At 39.4% G+C, this 24,173-nt stretch overlaps 1 protein-coding gene across 1 annotated transcript in view; it reads right to left on the bottom strand.

Annotated features, from left to right (window-relative positions):
- spire2 (spire-type actin nucleation factor 2) overlaps positions 1 to 18,757 on the bottom strand; it is a 57,544-nt gene extending 38,787 nt beyond the window's left edge. The window contains exons 1-2 of the mRNA XM_085164746.1: positions 18,265 to 18,757; positions 1,002 to 1,045 (exon numbers count right to left, since the gene is read on the bottom strand). Coding sequence (XP_085020872.1) covers positions 1,002 to 1,045; positions 18,265 to 18,562 — 342 coding nt within the window. The 5' untranslated portion in view covers positions 18,563 to 18,757. The remainder of the gene's footprint in view (positions 1 to 1,001; positions 1,046 to 18,264) is intronic.
- Between the last annotated feature and the right edge of the window lie 5,416 nt (positions 18,758 to 24,173).

Here is a 24,173-nt window from a genome sequence, read left to right as displayed (position 1 = left end):
CCCACTGGATGACTTTGGAAAATGTGAAAAGGGGCATCAATTTTGGACTTTTCACTGAATTTTTTACAGTTTTTTAAGTTTTACAGTTTTCGTGGTAAAGACATCCCCCACTAGTGTGTTATTCATACTATACAAAACTATTTAAGTATTAAATAAACAATTAATGACAATAAAATTTCCTTTTTTCCCCACCAACTACTATAGATTTGTAATTATTATCATCTATTTATTCATTTTTTACAGTGGGTCCACTGTAAAATTGTGATTACAACTTAACCTGAAGGTGGCGATGTTGTCTCACGGTCCTGATCCCTGCCTTCCTGTTGAAAGGGATTTTTCCCTTCCACTGTCGCCAAATGCTTGCCCATAACATTCAGACAACCTGCTAGGATTTCTGTTGGAGCTATTTGTTCTTATTTTTTATTATTTTGAAATTAGTTAAAGTTTGTTGTTAGTTTACTTATATTTTGGGGTTTATTTACAAGTTATTTGTTGGTTAATATTTTGTTTCAAAGTTTGTTTGATGTTACTTTGTTAAATTAGTCAGGAAGAGCTGTAGGGCCATTTTGTTTTCTAGAAATAAAGCGACTGGTATAGGACCAGCATGCACTGGGGTGGGCCTATGGTTTTTTACCAGAGCAGGAGAAGCAGCAGGAAGTAACAAAAAAAATGTTATTGCTTGCCAAACTGGATACATAAACCATAAAAATGCAACTTCAAGTTTGGACAGTGGACTTTTAATTGTGGGATGTTTGGTTTGTCAAACAAAAGGAATTGCCACTACAATTTCTTTTTAACTTTGTAGAGTCTTTACCTTGGAACATGAAAGCGCCTTGAGGTGACTGTTGTTGTGATTTGGCGCTATATAATAAAACTGATTTGAACTGAATCTACCATTGTTTTCAGTAACAGCAACTTTGACCCCAAGGACAAGGGACAAAAAAGTACTGCACATCTTTGAAAAGCCTGACAGTCACTTATGTCTAGAGTTTCTTTCTCACCTGGCACTCTGTAGCAGGAGAACGAGGAGGCCCATCAGTGTCATCTAAAGAGACAAAAACAAAAAGATAAAATCAATAAAACCAATCTGCAAAGGTTAAGATTTTGCAATATTTTACATCTACTCCTTTTCTCTAAAGAACAGAGAAAAAATGTAATATTGATTTATACTTTTTTTAATATATTTATACTTAAAAAAAAGATGCTAATAAATTGTATAAAGTAAATCCTTTGTACAATATTTTAATATACAGCAAACTAAATAAAAATATCACCTCATATACCACCTAAATGTAAAACAAATAAACCAGTAAATCCACATTAAGGCGTTCTGTCCTAATTCTCCTCTGCGTCGTGGATCTGGCTCATTTGTTGATTTGATTTATGCTATTACAAACTTTTTCCCCCACCTCTCTTCTCGGGTGCTGCCCCATTTTTTAGCTTTAATGACTGAGCTTAACTTTTGAAACTTGAATCCAAACTAAGATTTGTTCTGAGCAGTTCGCATCTCACTTTTTAATACACCCCTCAGGTTCCCCCCCTGCCGATGTAGCCTCGTTAAAATGTCCCAAAGCACAGATTTTATCATTTAAATTAGTTTTACATAAATTTGATTATTCTGGAACATCCTTCAGGCAGGAAAAAAGGACAAACCAGTCTCACTTATTATTTGTAATTTTCCCTTTCCAGTATAAATATTTAAAAGCACTCTGCTGTACGATTACGGAGATGGATAGGACTCTTTTCTGCAGCAGCCGTTTTTCACCCTGTTTCACTTCCATTTAACGTTCGTCACTTGTCATGTAACACACCAGAGACATGGTTAATGGGCACATGAAGCAATTTACACCTGTCCCTGCTTCACTTTGCTCAAACTACACCGTCACAAAGATTGATTACGAAAAAGCACAATTTTAAGGTCCAGCTGTTTCTCACACTACAGAAATGTGGAGAAGCCTGAGAAAATATGTATCAATTATATATTAATCAAAAATGTGAATGAAAATATTAAGAAATGTCCACTTTCTACTGAAGAGACGATGCTGTTAACTGCTGCATTTATCAAGGCATCCAGTGTCTTTGAGTAAAATTAATGATTCTGAAATCTGAAAATACAAAAATTAAGACAAGAAATGAAATCTGACTTTCACTAGAGCTTGATTTTTTTTTCTAATGGTCTTTATTTACAGAAAATACATAAGACCACTCCCACTCTTCACACGAGGGAACAAGCAACATAGTAGAAACATTACCATGTGAGTTTATCAAGTTTTTCAAAGTTTAGTGATGGTTTCAAACAAGGTGGGAAATACAGCAGCAGAGCAGTTTGCATGATGAGCTGCATAAAAGATGGGATGGCTTTATTGCTTTTCCTCTGATAAAGGATGGTGAAGCACCCCCTTTGCTGAAGGAGACAATAAAGGAAACATTGAAGCACCTTTCTTTAGTACTTAGTAGAGGTGGGAATCACCATACATCCCACGATATGATATTATCACAATACTTAACGCACGATACGATATTATTGCAATTTTTTAAAATATTTTGCGATATTCAGATTCTGTACATAAAGGTAAACTTTATCAATATTCATTTTATCTAATATCAAAGTCTCGCACTCAGTCTTTCTCTCATTTCAGTTTTATTGTTGACAAACTGAACGGTTTGTATTACAGTCTAGTCCAACTTAACTGAATCAACCATCTGGTACAATTATAGCTATTCTGAACTATGCAGTTTATGAAAACTATGCAGCCCCTTCAGCAACTGAAGAATTTGAAAGTAAATTAAAACAAAATATAATTTTACATTAAATAAAAAAGTTTTAAACTTAATTAAAATAAAACATGTCTTAAATTAAAATAAGTAAACTGTCATGTTTATTGCTGCCATAAAAAAAGTTAAACACATTTGGACAGTGAAGGAATGTCAGGATTCTTGCTCAGAAAAAGGATCAACATGCTCTGAAGTCAGAGCACAAAAACCTTTTTTGTAACAAAATATTGATTTCTGCTGTCCCTGTATCGATACATTATTAGCAAACAAAATATCACCATACTACACAGTATCGATTTTTCCCCCCACCCCTAGTACTTAGAGACACAAATTCAGTTAAGAGCTTTCTTAAGCAGGGTCAGTTTGACTGAGAGTACTGTAGCGTCACATTTCTGACTAGGAAACAAAAAAAACTGAACACTAGTTAGTTAAGGCTGATTCTAATGGGAACCCTAATAGAACAAAAACACTAACCAACCCTGAAAGCATCAAGAGCTTTTTGAGCAGGTGACTGGAGTTCCCTAACATTATTTGTGCCTCCGCCCTGCTGAGGACAGCATGAAGAGTGAATGTGCTAAAATGATATAATAGTCGAGCACATTAGTAATTTTTGAAAACTACAAACAAAGAAGACTTTGAGTTTGTAACACAAAATAATTGAAAGCTGTAAACACTTCCCAATAAGCTTTTGTTTTCCATGCAGGTACGATGGCAAAAACATGAAAGGTTTTTTAGCTTCCAGCGCCAATGATTCCTGAACCAATAAGGATAGAGTATAAGTGGGACAAGTTCCAGGTAGGAGGAAAAGAGGAAGGCCACAGAGGAGGTTCATGGATGTAGTGAAGGAAGACATGCAGAGGGCTGGTGTGACAGAGGAGGACGATGGAGATAGCGTGAGGTGGAGGCAAGTGAGCCACTGTGGTAACTTCTAAATGGAGCAGATGAAAAATGATGAAGCTGGTAATGGAACCCACAGTTCCCATTATCCAGATGGATTCAGTTAGACTACTTTCCAGGGAGCTTGTTTTTATTCATCTCAGGTCGAGGAATAAATTCCACTGGTTTTCTTTAAACTGTGAGTGAGAGCATGTTATACCTGAAGATATTTTGTTAAAGAGCAAAATTAGGTTAAAGTTCACCAAAAAATTTTGAAAGAAAAATGTTTCTGAGCCTAAATGTCGGAGAAAGTGGCTTGTAAGTCTTTTATTTCAAAGTCTTTTGATGGCTTTATTTTCAACATGTAAATAAAAATAAGCAACAAAAGTGCATTGTAAACAGGTTAAATAGGAAACGGATGGCGAATTGCCACCAAAAGTACTACACCACCTAGCCATTGCTTAACCTAATGGGTTGAAAGGAGCACATTGTAGTAGTGCTCACAATAGTTTTTGTTGTTTCTGGTTTAACAAGCCCTGCTTTCTTCCCAGTGAATGTTTATTAAATCATGTTTCAAGTCAAGGTTGGAAGTTATTATTTTGTTATAAAATATTAAAACCAACTTTTCAGCTTTTTATTTTACGGCGCAACTTTCAGGGATGTTTTTGCAGTATTGGCGTCGATGCGTGGGAGGGGCGAGTCAGCATGCCACAGCATCCACTGATATCAACAACAAAGAGCCCTTAGAGCGTGATGTGAACCTTAGACAAACAGAGAGTTTCTCTGTTCCTTTGAGCAGACATAGATGCTGCTTCCATTTGGCGACAAAAGAAACTCTCCATTGTGATGCACACCCCACACCACCGCCTATCTGCAGGGGTGAGACGATAGCACGAAGCCCAGTAAACCTGTCAGACAGGTTTGCATAATACTTGACCGGGGTCACACCGTGTAACCAATGATACCTCCATCTGTTTCCCACAGTTACAACCCAATAAACACAAAAGGGGAGATAATTGTGCATTGAAATCGCTTCCAAGAGCCCTCCAGCTTAGATTCAGGGAAATGCAATAACCCAGTTAGCCATATGCATATAGCAGAGACGGGGCATTACAAATTCTTGGCTCTGGGGCTTGGTTATGGTTAGCATCAGCTTTAGCCATAACAGTATGTTATGCAATAGGTTCTTGCTCTTGCTCTTGACTCCTCTCCCTTAGCTTCCCTGCTTAGCCTCTTGTGTCCTTGTCTAATCTCGTGTTTTTTGTATTACTTTTCCCTGGAACACTCTCTCACAGTCTGTTCTCTAAAACCTAAAAGAGAATTATGGATTTGACCAACTGGTCTCTGAATGCAATTGACACCCCTTTCTCAATGAGAAGTTTGGGCTTGGGTGAGCCTGAGTGCTGAAGATATGATAACAGGGTTCTTGCTGATAACGACTGTGTTTCGACTGTTCTTCCCATTCTATGCGATTTGCGGTTGGCTGGAAGACTGTTTACTTAGCCTGGCAGGGCGAAGGACACTGTCTCAGCTGAACTCTGGACACACACACACGCACAGACATATATACACAAGCAGACATACACTCATCCCCCCTCCAAACGCCTTCGACGCTTATTCCCTTCCGATGCTGACGGTGGAACAAGGAGACCAGCACACAGGCTGCAGGCCCGGATGTACTGTCTAAATCGGCTGTCTCTCACCCTTTACCCACCCCTGTTGCTTGTCGTGTGTTTCTTTGGTGTATTAAGAGTTTTTTCATGTGCTATGTGCAGAGGTGTTTTTTTCTGTTCTCTGTTTTCTCTCCTTATCTTTCCTCATGTGGTGCATTTTCCATTGTTATACCTCTCTGAGCTGTCTTCCCCATGTGATGTTTTTGTGTAATGTATGTATGGTAGGAGGGTAAGATGGCGCCGCCATTGCGTGCAATAGGTCGGCAGCCTTATGAAATTTCCCCTTGTGGGACTAATAAAGGTATATCAAATCAAATCAAATCAAATCAAATAACCCGTTGCCTCCCATGTTTACCTGAACGGCTTTAGCTACAAGTTCATGTTAGTTAATGGCCACATCATGACAGCTGAAACTCAGACCATCAGTTTTCAGCAATGCTACTGGATTTGTAAGCTTGTTCAAATGCTCGTGGTCAAGGAAAACAAACTTTGATTCATGCACACACACTCGCATTCTGATGGATGAATCGGGGGATGCTGGGGATTTTCCTTTGGCACTGGTAATCTTTCGTAGACCATCTCGACCACCTGAGCCACAGCCTCAAAACAAGTACATGACTGATGCATATATATATATATATATATATATATATATATATATATATATATATATATATATATATATATATATATTACATAAATAAATAAAGGACTAAATATAGTTAGTGAAAGCACATGAAATCAATAATTAGATGTTAGATATACTTACACACGACATCCTAGACATTTCCAGTTAACTACCACAGCTATTAGATCATGTTATTGTGGTGTCTAACTGCCATAAGGTGAACCCACAGTGTTCTTTCTCATTAGCTGTAAGTCACACATGGTCTCATACCTAATGATGGAAAATATTTCCTAAAAAAAAAAAAAAAGGCCCGATACCCACACTCCCAGTCACATGCAAACAGAGACATGCACTCACACACAAACACACACACTCTGCAAAGATGGACTTTGCCATCTGTTGCCATAGAAATAAGGTCTGAGAGACCAAATTCAAAAGAAACCACAAAATGACAGAAAGACAGCTGGGTTAGGAAGAGCAGGGCTTATTATAAATGCATAAAGTACATTTGAAATATGAAATTTACAGATGCAGCCTAAAATTTGCTTTTGGAAAACAGACAGCAATAAAAAAACCCAAAACAAAACAACAAAACAACAAAACAACGCGCACCACATACCTGTTATCCAATGCGTAAAGATTATATAGTAAAACTGCATAAAGACCACAATATCTACATGTTTGGCATTAATAAATCTTATCTTTTGCACAACTGATAACTGACGCTGATCAGCTGGTCACCTCAGGAGTGAAGCTGTTAGGTTATTGACCAGTCCTCACATGTTTATCACCTGGTCCTCATGCAGCTCTGAATCATCGTCGAGATATTTAATGTAGAACTGTTTACGTTAGACGTGAATCTTTTCCAAGATTGCTACTACACATAAAACAGACTGTATATTAAAGATGGATGCAATCACCAATACCTAATGTTTCTGTACACATCAGCTGAGTTAGTGTTTCACTGTCATAGTTTCATTTTTTTCATATTTGAAATAATTAATTAAATCTGACAATTGTTAATTAAAATTGAAAAACAAATTAAATAATAAATATAAATAAATTTGATAATTATTCATCCATTCTCTTCCGCTTATCTTTGTCAGGGTAGTGGGCTCCCACTACCAGCATGTCTTTGGACTGTGGGAGGAAGCCGGAGTACCTGGAGAGAACCGATGCAAACGTGGGGAGAACTTGGGTAAATATGTATTTCAAATTTTAATTAATTAATGACACATTTGATTATTCAAATTTTAATTATTACATGGTTCCTGTGCTGTACGGAGGGCTACTATGGAGCGCCAAAACACTTGTCAAATTTTATTAGATTATAACTTTTATGACCAACATTGCATCCTTTTTTATGGTGATGATTTTATATTGTATATTATAAATAGGGATATTCCTGGCAACTAATTTCTTATTCAACTAAATAAGTGGGGAGAAAATAGACTAACTGACTAGTCTAAAGCTAAGAAATACTTAGATATCAAGTTAAATTTGAGAACCGCTTAATGAACAACATCAAAAACTAATAACACACCTCTGTAATAACAAATATATATATCTATTTATTAGGTTTTTTTGCACTGATGTAACCGGAGCCTCGTTGTCTTGTCTCTCTATATGCTGCATTGGATATCAGAGATAACAATAAAGTTTACTTTTTTCTTTGACCAAAGGCACTGGAACCGTTAATTACATTCTTCAATAATTAATCATGCCTCACCTCGCATCGTGCATTATGAACATACTCCAGACAGACAGCGAAGAAGAAGAAAAACACTTAAAATAAACTGACGTTAAATATCATAATAAAACAAGCCACTACAAAAGATGTTCACGCATAACTAAAATATGACAAAAAATAACTTTAGAAAAACGACTAAATCGTGACTGAAAAGTGTGGTGCATTGTGCCGTGCATTATGAATGATGCACGTTGCTTGAAAATGAATGAAACGATTTCAATAAAAGTTAAAATATAACATTAAAAATAATAAATCATCCAGCTGATAGATGTAATCTCTCCTGGGTCTACACTGAGGCCTCCTCCCGGTAGGACATACCTGACTGGAACACCTTACCCAGAAGGTGACGGCCTCATCTGGCTCCTTTTGATGTGAAGGACTAGCGGTCTCTACTCTGAGCCCCTCCCAAATGACTGAATTCCTCACCTTATCGCTAAGGAAAAACCTGCCCACCCCTCATACTAAGCTCATTTCTTTTGCTTGTATCCGCAATCTCATTCTAACAGTGTTAACTGTTAAAAGATGAGGCCTAGATTAACAGATTTATGGCGTTTAAGACCACTAAAAGATCTATCTCCTCTGGTCTTAAAATGTGTTTGAGGGACTACCAACAGCCTTAGATGTTCTCATGGTTCCGGAGAGGGGCGTGGGGTTCTAAAAGATCAGAAATGTAGGCAGGAGCATCATGATTCAGAGCTTTAAAAGTCAATACTAAGATTTTGAATTCTAAAATTTACTGGAAGCCAATGTAATGAGCATAAAACTGGTGTAATGTGCTCTCTTTTTCATGTCTTTGTTTAGAGCTTTGCAGCAGCATTCTGGACTGACTGGAAACGATCAAGATTCTTTTTGCTCAAACAGAGAAAAAGACTGTTACAGTAATCTAAGCAAGATAAAATAAAAGCATGAATAACCATTTCTAACTGATTTAGACAACAAAGTTCGTAGATTGGAGATAGTTCTTAGCTGAAAAAGGCAGTTCCTAATTAACTGACTAGAGTGTTGTTCTAGGGACCTGGCGGAATAAAAAAAAAAAACACCAAAATACCCAAGACTCGGCTGAACAGAGGAGCCAAGAGAACCAAGATGCTGTTTGATTATAGCTATTTGGCTGTCGGGGGCAATAATGAAGGTTTCTGACTTCTCAGAGTTCAGCTGCAAGTAGCCACTGTTCAATGGAAGCTAAACATTTTATTAAAGAGAAAAGTTTTTGGACTTCCATCTGCTTAAACGAGCAGTAGAGCTGAATATCATCAGCATAGAAGTGATAAGGGGAACTGCCTAATTATAAGTCCTAGAGGTAACATGTACAGGAGAAAAAGAATAGGTCCCAGAACTGAACCCTGCGGCACCCCGTATGCCAGGTCCTTAGAGTATGACATAAACTGATTTTCAAAAACACTAAAATTTCTATTGGAAAGGTATAACTGAAACCACTCCAGAGCCACACCAGACACACCGACTACGTCCTGGAGCCTGGTAGTCAGGATGGTATAGTCCTAACTTTGATTAGGACCAGCAGTCTTCAAGGACTACCAACTATAATGCTGTCAGGTGTAGTAGGGTGTAGCACTTGGTTGTCCTTTGTACTTTTCAAATCATTAAAAGTGGATTTATTACAGTACAATAACCAACACGGGAAAATCACGTCAGTGCAACTCTGTTTTATTTATAAAGCCCCTTTATGAATCACTGAAGTAACTCTACATGTGCACAAAGAACTGAGGTAATATCAGGTGCATGCTCTAAAGCATGAAGGGCAGAGTGAGCACTATAATGGGAGGACTGTGTGTTTCATGTTTCAACGGCGCATGGTCAGAAAGCTGAAAAACTGCCTTTTGTTTCACTTCTTGAAAAGTGTAGTTAAACATTTGAGTGGTGCAACCTTTTTATCTGACAAGAGCAATATGTGGACTTTGACTATGAGCTGGCCTTAAGTACACTTAGTGAATCCCTCTTAATCTCACCCTGTAGCCTGACCCTTGACTGTCTTTCAGCAGCCATTATATGAAGACCTTCTGACTACACACACACACACACACACACACACACACGCACACACACACACACATGCACATATATACAGTGGCTTGCAAAAGTATTCGGCCCACTTGAACTTTTCCACATTTTGTCACATTACAGCCACAAACATGAATCAATTTTATTGGAATTCTGCTGTTCACAAACGCTGTCCATCTGATTTGACTGAGCTGGAGCTGTTTTGCAAAGAATGGGCAAGAATTTCAGTCTCTAGATTTGCAAAGCTGGTAGAGACAGACCCTAAAAGACTGGCAGCTGTAATCGCAGCAAAAGGTGGTTCTACAAAGTATTGACACCCCACTTTTCAGTTATTTATTTGTAAAAAATGTTTGGAATCATGTATGATTTTCGTTCCACTTCTCACGTGTACACCACTTTGTGTTGGTCTTTCACGTGGAATTCCAATAAAATTGATTCATGTTTGTGGCTGTAATGTGACAAAATGTGGAAAAGTTCAAGGGGGCCGAATACTTTGCAAGCCACTGTATATATACACATACACATATATATACATATATATAGTTATGAGATTAGGGCTGCCACGATTAGTCGACTACTCACGATTATGTCGACTATCAAAATCGTAGACGACTAATTTAATAGTCAATAAGCGGTACGTTTCACGTCCAATCGATGCATGATCTGACTAGTCGACTAATCGTAAAAATAATTGGTGACTAGTCAACTATCAAAATAATCATTCGTGGCAGCCTTATTTGAGACACTCACAAACAAACAAAATCACAGTTTAGTGAAGCAGTAACGGAGCCTGCTTATGGGAAACCGTAATCTAATTAGGTTTTTTGCAATAGTAAGTAATCGGATTACAGTAATGCGTTACTTTTAACGCGTTACTGCCCGTCTCTGTATAAATATACATGTGTTAAACTACAATTAAAATTAAAATTGACATTAAAAATACCTTAATCGTTAAAAATACACTGTGTGTTTAGAAAAAACTACACCGTTAAACTCTTAAGCACAGTGGTGGTAGCATCATGCTCTGGGGCTGTGTTGCCTCCAGTGCAAATTATGCCCATTTGATTCCTGTCGGACTCGTTCCCGGTGGGTGATGGGCTCTGCCAGGGCTGCCCTTTATCACCGGTTCTGTTCATAATTTTTATGGACAGGATTTCTAGGCGCAGCCAAGTGGCGGAGGGCTTTCACTTTGGTGGCCTCAGAATCTCATCTCTGCTTTTTGCGGATGATGTGGTTCTGTTGGCTTCATCGGGTGAGGGCCTCCAGCTCGCACTGGAACGGTTCGCAGCCGAGTGTGAAGCAGCGGGAATGAGGATCAGCACCTCCAAATCTGAGGCCATGGTTCTCAGCCGGAAAAGGGTGGAGTGCCCACTCCGGGTCGGGGATGAGTTCCTGCCCCAAGTGGAGGAGTTCAAGTATCTCGGGGTCTTGTTCGCGAGTGATGGGAGAAGGGAGCCGGAGATCGACAGACGGATTGGGGCTGCAGCTGCAGCAATGCAGACGCTGCATCGGTCCGTCGTGGTGAAGAGGGAGCTGAGTGTAAAAGCGAAGCTCTCAATTTACCGGTCGATCTACGTCCCTACCCTCACCTATGGCCACGAGCTGTGGGTAGTGACCGAAAGAACAAGATCACAGATACAAGCGGCAGAAATGAGCTTCCTCCGAAGGGTGGCTGGCCTCTCCCTTAGAGATAGGATGAAAAGTTCGGCCATCCGGGAGGGGCTCAGAGTAGAGCCGCTGCTGCTCCACATCGAAAGGAGCCAGCTGAGGTGGTTCGGGCATCTGACAAGGATGCCTCCTGGGCGCCTCTTGGGCGCGGTGTTCCGGGCATGTCCCACCGGGAGGAGGCCCCGGGGCAGACCCGGGACACGCTGGAGAGATTATATCTCTCGGCTGGCCTGGGAACGCCTTGGTGTTCCCCCGGATAAGCTGGAGGAGGTGGCTGGGGAGAGGGAGGTCTGGGCCTCTCTGCTTAGGCTGCTGCCCCCGCGACCCGGCCTCGGATAAAGCGGATGAAGATGGATGGATGGAGGGATGATTCCTGTCGATTGGGCGATGGACAAGGACTACGAGTCCATGAGGAGAGTGCAGAAGCTTTTGACCAGAATAAGATGCAGAAGTTACCAAAAACCTACTTATATTCTTACAATCTCACACTCTTGCTACACAATTCAAAAGAACTTCAAGCTGTAACTAAGATATCTGCCAGCACAATTATAATGAGCCAAACAAGGATTTTCCACCCAAACTGCAGAGCTCTCCCCAACATGTCAGCAATAACTGCGTTCCAGATGGCAGCTGGTTCATGAACACTCCTCATGCATTTGGAAAATAACATTTCAGTCTGACATCAGCTTGCTGCAGTACTATGAGTCAGTTCATCTTCTGGGTGTTTCACTTTACATTTGTGCTTCTGCAGGGATAGTCGGTGCAACAGCTCATCTCACCAACAGGAGCCATCAATGACGTTTCAACTAAAGGTCGAGGTCAGGAGAGGGAAGCGGGTTTTAATTTTCCTCTCGCTGTTCGTATCAGATGTCAGAACTGAATTTGATAAACAGAGTGAATTTGCAGCATATCAGCGAGGATGTTTTCCTCCGTTGCAGTCTCACTGTCTCAGGTTTTTTTTACATCAGGTGTGTGTTTACATTAAAATGCTGTGTAGCACAACATCAGTCTGAGTTCATATCAGGATTCACATTAACCTCCTCCTCTGCAGATTGCCGCACTACCTGATGGGGTTTAGATTTCCAGGAAATTGTTATTTGAGACAGCTGAGGCCATGTGCCGTGAATGCTAACGTTACTGTACATTTATATTTCCAGCACACAGAAGCAGGTAAAACAGTCCGACTATCAAAGCAGATCAGTTCAGAGACAATGTTCTTTAGCTCAACTATTTTTTCTTGTGTCTGGCAGGCATCAGATTCATCAAATCCAAATAGCTTTCTATTGGATTTCACCAGTTTTTCCTGTCTCAAGGTGAATCAGCTAGTTCTGAAAAGAGAGTTTGACTAATGAAGATAAAAATCTCCCGAACAGCTACTAAACTGACATTCCTGTTTTTAAGTGATTGAGTTTAAGGCCAAGAACAAACCTCAAGTTTTCAAGGCAACACAGAGAAGATGACAAAATCACCATTTCCATTTACTGGGGCCCAAATATTTGAAGGCAGTGGTTCTTAAGTCCAGGTGTAATTTCAGGTCCCAGGGTGGGGTGTGAGGTTAGTTGAAAGGAATGCAGAGTATTTCAACTACAAACTACAAGAAGCTGGGGTGATGATCACATATGAGCTGCTGAAAGAGGTATTTTATTGTTTTTTTTATTCCTAAAAACACTACTCATAATAAATTGAATCCAGTGATAGGTTTCAGAAAAGGTAGGAAAGGAAAGAACACTGGAAACGTAGTTTAATGTTAAAAAAAGAAACTAACAAACTACCAAAACTAACAAAGAAAAAGAGAATTCCAGATAGACTGCATCTTTGACAGGTAAGGAATAGGAAGGGTTTGGGATCGGGAAGACTGTGTGAATAAATAGTGCCACATTTTAGTTGTAATGTGTCTCAATGTACAACTGCAAACAATTTGAGGATTGTATAATTTATTTAATTATGTCCCATTCAACTACAGGGAATGCAGACAAGGTTGGGCCCTCAGATAGCACTGCACAAAAAATATACATAATTCTTCAAGGAAATCATCACATAGGCACAATAATGCCTCTGAAAACCATTTAGTGATCAGTGTTCTTCACTGTTCCATCCATGCTTATCCAAGTATAATTCACGAGGGCTGCAGTCTTAGCAGAGATGTCCACACCTCTCCTCTCCCCAGTCACCGCCTGTAGTTCCTCTGGGGAACACCGAGGCCATAAAAGCCAGCCAGAGACATAATCTCTCAAGTGCACCCTCGGTCTCGCTTGTAGCCTGCTCTTAGCTGGGCATGCCCAAATCACCTCACCAGGAGGCATCCCAGTCACTGCTTCTCAAAATGTATTTAAAAACATAAATGTAAATGATATATAGAGCTGAATATCAAAGTATATATCAAATATATCAAATATCTGATATCAAAGTATAAAATGACATTTATACACAACTTACTCAACGAGCAAATAGCAGGCTGACATTTACCGGAAAGAAATAAAATGGAAACAATTTGACATTGCTAAAAGCAAAGGGGTAGATTACTTAAATTACGCCCACATAAATTACCCATCAAATTAAAACCAAACACTTTTCACAGTCAAGGAATCAGGTGACTACTGAAATACATAAAACAAACGAAACCTCTCAGAAATCAAAGCAGTTTGTTTTTGACATTTTCTTGTATATTGCAGAAAGAAAAAAAAAAGAATATCAAGTAAATTTTGTCATCTAAATTTTGACAGAAGAGTTAATAGTGCAACAGATTAGATGTCAGAGGCCTCATTACATCTGGAGTAAAACAAAAGCAGCAGCAACAACAACATGGCAGTAATTGCCAAGCATGGAGATGGTACTATAATGTAGTCAGGAGGCTTTGCTGCAGCTTTCCATGTCTGAAGGGCAGTATTACAAAGTAAAGTGGACTTCAGATGGTGCAGTATGCTGTTCTGGGTGAATACGGCCACATAAAGAAAGGAAAATGTCCCTGTAGCCAACGAGCTGCATTAATAATGCAGACGGACTATAATAAACTCACCACCTCATGCTGGTTTAGGGATTTGCATCACTGCTTTGATTTGGACCGTTTATGGACTAGCAGAGCGTAAACCAACACAGGCTGCAAGGATAGCCAGCTCTCAGTTAATGAGAGCTAAACATCTGAGGGTTCATGATGCCAAAGTTGGAACTGCTGTTGTGTCAAATAAAAACAAAACAAAGTGATGTGCAGATCTCATAAACACATATTTTTATTAAAAGAAACAGAACATAGAAAACATAAGTTTAAACCGAAAAATTCCCCATTTCAAGAAAAGAAAAGACTCTAAAAAGTCAAGTTTACCACTGTGCAGCATCCTCTCTTCTTTTAGCAGCAGGCTGTGAACATCTGGCCAGTTTAGCACCTGGACCTTCCTACTACAAAGCCACGCTGTTGCAGTAGATGCTGTAGGCAGTTTAACATAGTCTTGCTGAAATATGCAAGGCCTTCCCTGACATCATCTAGATGGGAGCACATGTTGCTCTAAAATGTGTTTATATCTTTCAGGATAGATGATGCCTATCCAGATATGCAAGCTGACAATTCTATAGGCACTAATGCACTTTTGAAATGATTGTTGATAACAAGCCAGATGGCCTTTCTCCCTTTAGTCTGGAGAACGTGGTATCCATGTTTTCCAAAGAGAATTTCAAATTTTGTCTCACTTCATGTTCCCATATGGCTTCTTCTTTGCATGGCAGAAATTTAACCTGCATTGTACACAGCTTGGTGAACCATGTTCATGGTCAGTGATTTCTGTAAGTGTTCATGAGCCGATGCAGTGATTTTCATGACAGAATCACGCCTGCTTTTGATGCAATGTTGGCCTCAAGGATCATATCCAATACCGATTTTCAGCTTTGTCCTTTGCAGACATAGATTTTATCTAATTGTATTTATATAGCGTCATATCACAACAACAGTTAACAATCTTCTAGACTGACTAGTGTTGCCATGGGTCGTCTTTAGTTTCTAAAACAGCCCCACCTTGAGATTCAATTAGCTGGTCTATCCTGAAGCCAAAAAGCTGCACTGTCATATGAGTCAAGCAATGAGAGGAAGTTATTGGGTGGCCAAAAGACTCCTTATTCCCTTATTCTGATTAAAACATAGTTTTCCTCCTCAACAAACTATTGTAAATATAACCGTGTAATGCTAAATAACAATATTGAAAAGTCATGTGCTTATTGTAGATTAGAGATGTAAAACAATGCATTATATGCCTATCAGTAGTTTGGTCCACTGCCTGCCAAATCCTGTACTTTGCAACATCAAACTTAAAACTAACGATGGGTCAGACATAGGGCTGGGTGATGTGACCCAAAATTCATATCTCGATATTTTTTAGCTGGATGGCGATATACGATTTATATCTCGATATTTTTTTAAGCCGTAAGGTAAGAACAAAAAGAGAGTTCTTAGTCAAAGTTGTGTCCCAGATGTCACACAGGCACTATTATTAACATACAGCGTAGATCAGGGGTGTCAAACTCAAATACACAGTGGGCCAAAATTCAAAACTGGAACAAAGTCGCGGGCTAACGTTAATATTTATTGAAATATATTTATTCCTCCAGATATAAGAATGAATCTTTTCTGAAAAAGTTTTGCTGTTTTGCTGAAAAACTGAATATGGAACAAGCAAAGCTCAATACTAAACAATATATATATTAGCTGTATAATACCAGTAGGCCAGCTCTAATAGTAATTTGGTATGGCTTCGCGGGCCAAATGTAATTAGGCTGCGGTCCAAATTTGGCCCGCAGGCCAGAGTTTGACACCTATGGCGTAGATGTACATGAAGAAATGACTGAAAAATAAATTATCAGCGTTTATTAAATAATAATGCTCCATAAATAAAAGAAGACAATGTTGTTTTTGTGCATAACAAAAAGCTCACAATTGTGCAGTCAAAGTGTAAACTAACAGACCCTGAGCATAACAACAAAGACAGATTTCACAGCTGCTCTGTTCCCAACTTCTACTGCGTGACTGACAGCCTGGAGTTTCTCTTAACAGTAACTACACTGCACTTTGTTAGCTCCATTAGCAACAGGAGGAATCTTATCTTAAAAAGTTTTCTCCCTTATTGTTTTACTGCAGTCACATCTTCTAATGCCTTGTCATCAAGATCTGTCCACAGTAACAATCATTAGAAGTCAATTTTCAACCAGTTTAAGGCTTGCTATTTGTTATTTATGACACATTAAACTGATTCCCGTTCCCCACACCTGTATGACAGCTGCTAAATCTAAAGCAGTTCACTCCAACAACACTGTCATAACATCTGATAAAAAAGCGATAATCCTACTTTATGTTTATTATCGAGGTCACAGTTCAGGATGATGGTGTAATGAGCTCATATTTAAAAGGTGTTCCTTGAAACAGTGTAACCATTTTATGCAAATTAATGCTGTGTTTTTTAAAAAGGTTACATTAACTTTACTTTTTCTTTATGATCATTTCTCATGTAAACATCAGAACCATGACTGACCCATGATTAACTAATAAGCATGTTATATGACATGTGAACAAATGGCAGAAAGAAAAGCAAAGTGCCATCCTCAAACATGCACACAGACCCTTCCTGTTTGATCTCTGAACAGCTGTTACAACAGCTGCTACTGTATATTCACCTGGAGACTTTATCAAAAAAGGAGCTCAGCATTTCACAGTTTTTCCTGAGATTTGATATACAATATTCTTTTCTTTTGCCCACATTTCTCAGTCATATTTTAAAATGTAAAAGTCTATCTTCTCTCAGGGCTGCTGGCAAGAAATATCCTGGCTGTATTTTGCCTAATTGCAAAATAAACAGGTTACAGACATGACTTTAAGCACAAAATATGAATTTCTGGAGATATTGTGTCGCCATTGCCTAAGATCAGATTTTTGGAGTAAGAGGTGAAAAAAGTTTGAGCACAAATTTGCCTTTTTTTCGGATTAAATTGAGTTTTGACTTAAGTGTCTCCGTGCAGCCTCCTCTTGAGCTGCAGTGAGGACATAAATACTTTACATGCAGCAGGATATTATGCAGGTACGGGCTAATTTCAGCACGGAGGGGACAAGAGGAAGGCTGCCTAAAATCCTCTGGGCTTCTAGCCACCCTTTGATGTCTCCAAAACAGTCTTTGCATAAGGAGATGCTAGGGGAAAGCGGTGCTCCATGAATAATTTATCATTTACCGGCATAATACGAGTCATCCTTGCTGGCACGAGTAGTGCGACAAAATCTAGATGGTGTAAAATATAAAAACACAAAGGCAGTTTGAGTAAGTGAAGCTCGGGGTTGCACAAATGACCAAATAATCCAGCTGAGGGTCAGCAGTGTAGGGATCGATGCTGTTTGAGACGGGACAGGTTAGCACCGCGGCGTCCGTTACTGAGCAAGACGTTGTGAGCCAAACTCTGTATTAAATGCGAATAACTTAGGACAAAATGCTTTAGATTTGTGTTCCTGGTAGATAAAATACGACATAATGATACTATATGAAACAATATTAGACACTCTTCAGTTCCGCGTTATTATTGTGAACAAAGCATGGAGCACTTTAGTACACTTCTGGATATAAACACAAGCGCTGCTCACTGAGGCGGAGTAGTTTACTGGGAGAAATCATTGCGGTGCGGATGAAAAAAAGCGGTAATTTATTTATTTATTTATTTTTTACAAAAATGGAAATTAAACTACGCCGAATTCAAAAGTGGGTTTTAATATTTAAAACTAACGACAGGTAAACCTGCAAAGGCCATGCTGCTTCTGGCAACTGGTCTATCCTGTTAAAGTGCACTTTTTCCGCACTTGCTTTTAGTTATCAAGATAACGGAAAGTTGGGAGTAACCGCGGCCGTCTGCCCTACCGTCATATCCTCGCTCCCGCTGTAACGATACGGTTCCGTCCCTGTGGAGGAGGATGGAGGACGGGTCCTTCACCCGGCTGACTCTCCCTGCCGGCGGGCGGGGCACCCTGAGCCCGCTGCAGCACTGGTAGCACACCGCCCATGCCTGCTCCTCGTTGATGGGCTGCTCGTAGGACTTCAGCACCTCCTCCAGAGACAGTTCCCGGGGCTCCGCCAGGTCCCGGGAAGCGTCGCGGTCCGTGGGGGCGGTCACCCGTGGGTCCCTATCCTCGCCGCTTCTGTTAGTGGATCTGGCCATGGCTGCGATGCCGTGGAGCCCATTCTTTACTCCGCAAGCACCGGAGCCATTGATGCTGACCGCCTCACGGCCCAGTCTGCTGTGCAGTCCGCGGCTCAGACGTCTTCAAGTACCGCAGCTGCGCCTCGTTATCGCAGTGATGCCGTCAACTTGCCCACCGGAAGCGCAGCGTTTCCGGATCACGTTTTCAAACAATAATAACTTTTCAAAGTAAAATATTTTGGAACTGGCGCTTCAAAGGGTTTTTGTTTTGATTTGTAAAAAGCCAATCCAGAAGACCTATGCGCATAAAGTAAAAAGAAAATAAACAATACAATTAAAATCTGTTAGTTTTTAGTTATTTTCTTCTGTACAATACTGTATAAATGTCTATAGTCACATCTCATTTTGTTTTATTTTGTTTCCAAGAATGTCTATGCATTGCATCTGCCCCTTAAGTGGATCCATCTACTCTTCAATGGAATCTCATCTGAAATAGTCTAAGTGGGAGTCAAGAAGCTCTTCTTAAGGAAGGGAAACAGCTGAGGTATGCCAGATTACCCAGAACTGGACTGAAAATGAGTGGCAGGTCTGATGGAGTAATGAAATTGTGGGGCTGCATTTCAGTCAGTGGTGTTGGAGATCTTGTTAAAACTGATGGAATTGTGAACACAGAAATGTACCATTAGATTTTGATACACCATGCAATTCCATGTGGAAAGTAGATTGGTAATGGCTTCATTTTTCAGCATGACACAGCAAACACAATGGCAATAGAGTCAAAGGTATGCGAGACAGAAAAACACACAATGTAACATCTTTTGTCATGGATTGGCCTCCCCAGGACTTGGCATGTTAGTTGAGCGCCACAGTGTGATGAAGAATAATGTTCAACTGACTTTCAAGCTTGTTAGAATTGCAAACCTGACAGAGTCAGCTAAACTTTATGTATTACTTTATACAGTATTTCCATGTGTGTTTGCAAATGTTTGCTAGCAGGCAGGGCATACATGGAACGCCATAACCAAGTGCATAGTATACAGAAACATCTGTGTCGAATATGGCCTGGAAGTCCTGAGGTCAAAATGTGAGATGCCCCAAGATTGGTGGAGACTGACCAAGCTAAGATCCTGTGGGACTTCCAGATACAGGTGGAGAAAATGGTGGTGGCTAACCAACTGGGCACAGTGGTGGTAGACAAACAGAAGAAGATGAAATAATGATGTAGCGGTTCCAAATAACAGCAACATCAGGAAGAAGGAACACGAGAAGCTCGAGAAATACCAAGGGCTCAGAGAAGAGCTCGAGAAGATGTGGAGGGTGAAGGTAACGGTGGTCCCAGTGGTAATCGGAGCACTAGCAACAGCTAAGATACCCTCAAGCTCCCAGGCCTCTTGTAGAGGACCCGAGCTTAAAGGATAGACCACACGCAGGGGCGAAAGGGGAATTTTTAAAATATATATATTAAGAATATTTTCCCACCATTCTAAATTATAGACTCTTTTTTTCCTTTTTTTCAAAATACAATAACTTGATTTTCTCCCAAATTCTCATATGCCAGCTCATCGGCATTGGATGTATTTGCCTAATATAAATGGTGTATGGTTCTCCCAAGTGGCATCATGAAAGCAACTTGATATCATTTAATAGTTTTAATAAGGCAAATTCAAATGCTAACCACTTTGGAATATAAAATAAATATTTTTCAAATATTTTTCTTTTGAAATGCATATTTTTTGTTGTTGTTTTACATTCACAAAGAAAATCATGTTTTTTTGAGTGGTGAAAACAAACACTTGTAGAAAATAAGTAGCTGCCACAGTTCTACTTCTTCTATTATTGAAACTTGCAAGCCACTAAAGTACAAAAAACAAACAAATCATTTTTTGCCCTTCACAACACAATATTTCTGGTAATTATCACTGAATTTCTAACTCAAAATTGAGAAAATATAACTTCCATAAGAAAACAACAGTTTACCACTCCAGCTCTGTTTAGCTGACTCTGTCAAGTCTTTTAAAAAGCAGTGAAAAGTTAGACGTTTAAGATCAGGCTTAAAACTTTCCTTTTTGCTAAAGCATATAGTTAGGGCTGGTTCTGGTTGAGATTTCTTCCTGTTAAAAGTGAGTTTTCCTTCCCACTGTTGCCAATGAGCTTGCTCTTAGAGGGTCATATGATTCTTGGTTTTTCTCTGTATGTATTATTGTTATTGTAGGGTCTATGTTACAATATAAAGCACCTCGAGGCAACTGTTGTTGTGATTTGGCGCTGTTTAAATAAAATTGGATTGAATTGAATTTTGGAATGAATAAGTTGAAATTTACCAATAATAAACCACTGAGTTCTGTTTAATTATTCAGCTAATACCATTGTAATATAACTTGGATTTCTTGGTAATATAAAGCAGGTAATGCTGGCATCACCTTTGTCAAACGGATCTGGCTGGTGTTCAGAGAAGAAGAATGATCAAAGAACCATTTATTTATTTTTTAGTTTTTCTTTTTAAAATTTTCTTTAGAAAACCTGCAAATGACATATTTAAATATCAGTAAATTGTACAGACAGCAGGTGTTTCAGGCCTTTTTTTCTTTTAACTGCTGCTCTGTAGTAAAAATAATTTCTGTTGCATTTATGGTCCAGTGAGTGTGGGTATCAAGAAAGTTGTTTTACTTTATTGGACATCTGTGCACATATTTCAGGTTCTTTCTAAATGAATATAGCTTTGTTAACTGGATATTCAGAAAAAGAATACAAAATAAAAATTATATTTATTAGTGACTCAGCCAGCAGATGGCGCTGCAATGTAAGTTAAAGTCTAATGAGACACCCTTCTCATCCTCTCACAGTGTGAAGCCATCAAAGTTCTTAGTAACAGACTCAAACACACAGGAGTGTATAGCAACATTTATTGCTGTCATTAGTCTCATTTAGTTTCTGACTGACTCGTCTTACAAAGTGAAATAAAAACAGAAAACACACATTGTTCCACACGTTTTCACATCATCTCAAATCGAGTCAGGAAAATGAAAATAAAACAGTACATAATCTGTCCTGGTGTTTTTAATACTTAACAATTCCTGTTTGTGTTCAGATCTTTGACTCTTCACAATGACAACCACAAAATATGTGCACACCCCCCGTCCTCCTGTGGTCCTCCGGTGTTCAGAGGACAACAATGATCAAACAACCAGATACTTTAAAACACAAAATCTTTATTTGAAAGCAGGTTTATTGTAAGTTGTCATAAAATGTACTTATAAACATTCCAACCTAGCCTTTAGTAACCATCCCAGGACTCACACACCACACAGCAAGTGATTACCAAAGTGATCACAAGCCACGGCACACAAGAAAAACCCACTATACAGCCACAAACGCTCAACCAAAAGGACAACAAACAAAGCCCACTGAAGTATACATGGCCAGCACCAATTATTATGGAACAGGAAAGCCCCTGACATTAGCCAGGAATTGCTAATCAACCTCTAACCAGGTGAAGAATGAGGAAAGGGGCTGATGAGGGAAGTACTAAAGGGTAAAGAAGGAAGGCCTAAATTTGTCACACAGGAAAAGAAACAAAAGAATCAGTCATTAGATAGATACGATACTCCAGTAAGATCTTTATCAACCATCTTTGTCCAACTGGTTTGGTGCAGTGTTCTGAGAACAACAATGATAAAAAAACAACAACCAATGGTTTAAAACACAAAATCTTTATTTGATGGTACTATAAGGTCTTCTCTTATGGCTCATGGAGGAGGCAGACACATTTCTCACCCTCTCTTATCTCTCCTGATTAGCTTCTATATCCTTGACTTCTCTCGTCTAACTAATTCTCTTATTCTTATTCTCTAAATCCTAAAGAAGAATTATGGATTTGATCAACTGGTCCCTTAATGCAGTTGACACTCTCTTCAGGACGAGGAGCCTGGCAGGACTGTCTATTGAGGACATCAAAGACATCTACCTATTCAGAACCATGATAACGGGGTTCTTGCTGATCGGTGGTGGCTTGGCCCTAGCTTAAGGGAAATTGAAGCGGTTACAGCTGTTCAAAACCCCACAAGGCTAGCCGCGATGATCAAAGGGCTGGGAAGGGCTGTGAGTACTCAGAGTGTTCTTATGGAACACAATATGGGAAAGATCTTGGAGAAGCTCATGGCTCGTCAACGTGAAATTGATACACCTCCGGACCAGTGACAGACATTAAGATACTGTTTAGCCATTTTGTTTACTGGGTAGTGCATAATGGCCGAGTTACCTGAGCGGGAATCCACTAAAGCCAAAAAAATAATATATATATTTTTAATTAATTACAAATACCTTATAGGAAAAGCTAAGAAAAGGTTGCAGAAGCACAGAAACAAACTGCCGTGTACGTTATAGTGTGTAAATTCAAAAACTGTATTGAGAGAATGGCGCAATGAAAACAGAATAAGATAAGATGAACTTTATTGAGTAGAATATAGGCAGTAAGAGTTTTGTAATTAACTTTTAATTACGTTTGCCAAAGACAATGACAGTAAATTAACCCAGTTCTACCTGCTTCTCTTTTCTCTAACACAGTAGAGTCTGATCTACTAAAAATCCTCATACTTGACAACACAATAAAACACAAGAAAAATCAGAATATGTTTGAGATTAGGATTTTTATTTGATGGTAAATCTATTTTTTTTATGTCAGGTTTTTTTAAATTTCATTTTGTTTTACTTTGATGCTATAATAGCTGATTTTAAAATTCAGTTAAATCTAAGATTATATAGCATCGCAGCAAAACAAGAGTCTCCTCAAGGTGCTTTATAATGTAAGGTGAAAACCCTACAGTATTAGCAGGAAAATACCCAACAATCAAAAGATCCCCTTTGAGCAAGCACTAGGTGACAGTGGGGAGGAAAAACTCCTTTTATAAGAAGAAACCTCCAGCAGAACCAGGCTCAAGAAGGGGCGGCCATCTGCTGCGACCGGTTGGGGGTGATGGAGAGACAATATAGGGAGACAAGATGAAATATACTTCTGTTGGCCAATTACAAAGAAAAGAAAAAGGATGAAGAAGGGAGGGGAGAAAGAAAAAATGGAGGATGATGGAGAGGTGGAAGGAGAGAAAGGGCAAGAGGGGAGGTATAGGGGTGAGGAGATGAGGAAAGTGGTGGAGGTAGACCAGGCTATGCCGCCTCATGATCCAGTGCAGTGAGGAAGCAGGAGGGTCCCTCCTCCTGAAAAACCAGAAGCGTTCCTTCTTCTTTTTCAGGCACTGTTCCTGGAGCTCTTTTTTTCTGTAGGATGAGGGTTTTCAGTTCTTCGGTTGTTACTGTAATTTCCTCCTCAAGTTTCTTGCATTTTTTCTCCAGTTCTTCTAATTGTGCTTGTTTTTCTTCTCCTGTATTTTTTCCAGTTGCTCTTTTTCCTGAAGAAGCTCTTGGTTTTCCTCCAGGGAAAACCAAGAGCCTGTCATCAGGCTTGCAATGCACTGCTTTGCTTGATTAAACATTATTCCCCAGCCCTCATTTATGTTATCCACGTTGGGCTGCTTCTGTTGGTTCACCAGCATTTCCTTGTGCCTTTCTTCCAAGTCTTTATTTCGGCCTTCCAGTTCTCTGTATTTAGTGTCCAGTTGTTTCTTCTCTTGAAGAA

This window comes from Neolamprologus multifasciatus, chromosome 7 (genome assembly GCF_963576455.1).
Source record: "Neolamprologus multifasciatus chromosome 7, fNeoMul1.2, whole genome shotgun sequence".
Taxonomy (NCBI): Eukaryota; Metazoa; Chordata; class Actinopteri; order Cichliformes; family Cichlidae; genus Neolamprologus; species Neolamprologus multifasciatus.
Note: the sequence above shows the minus strand (reverse complement) of the source record. Positions and strands in the feature narration are given on the sequence as shown.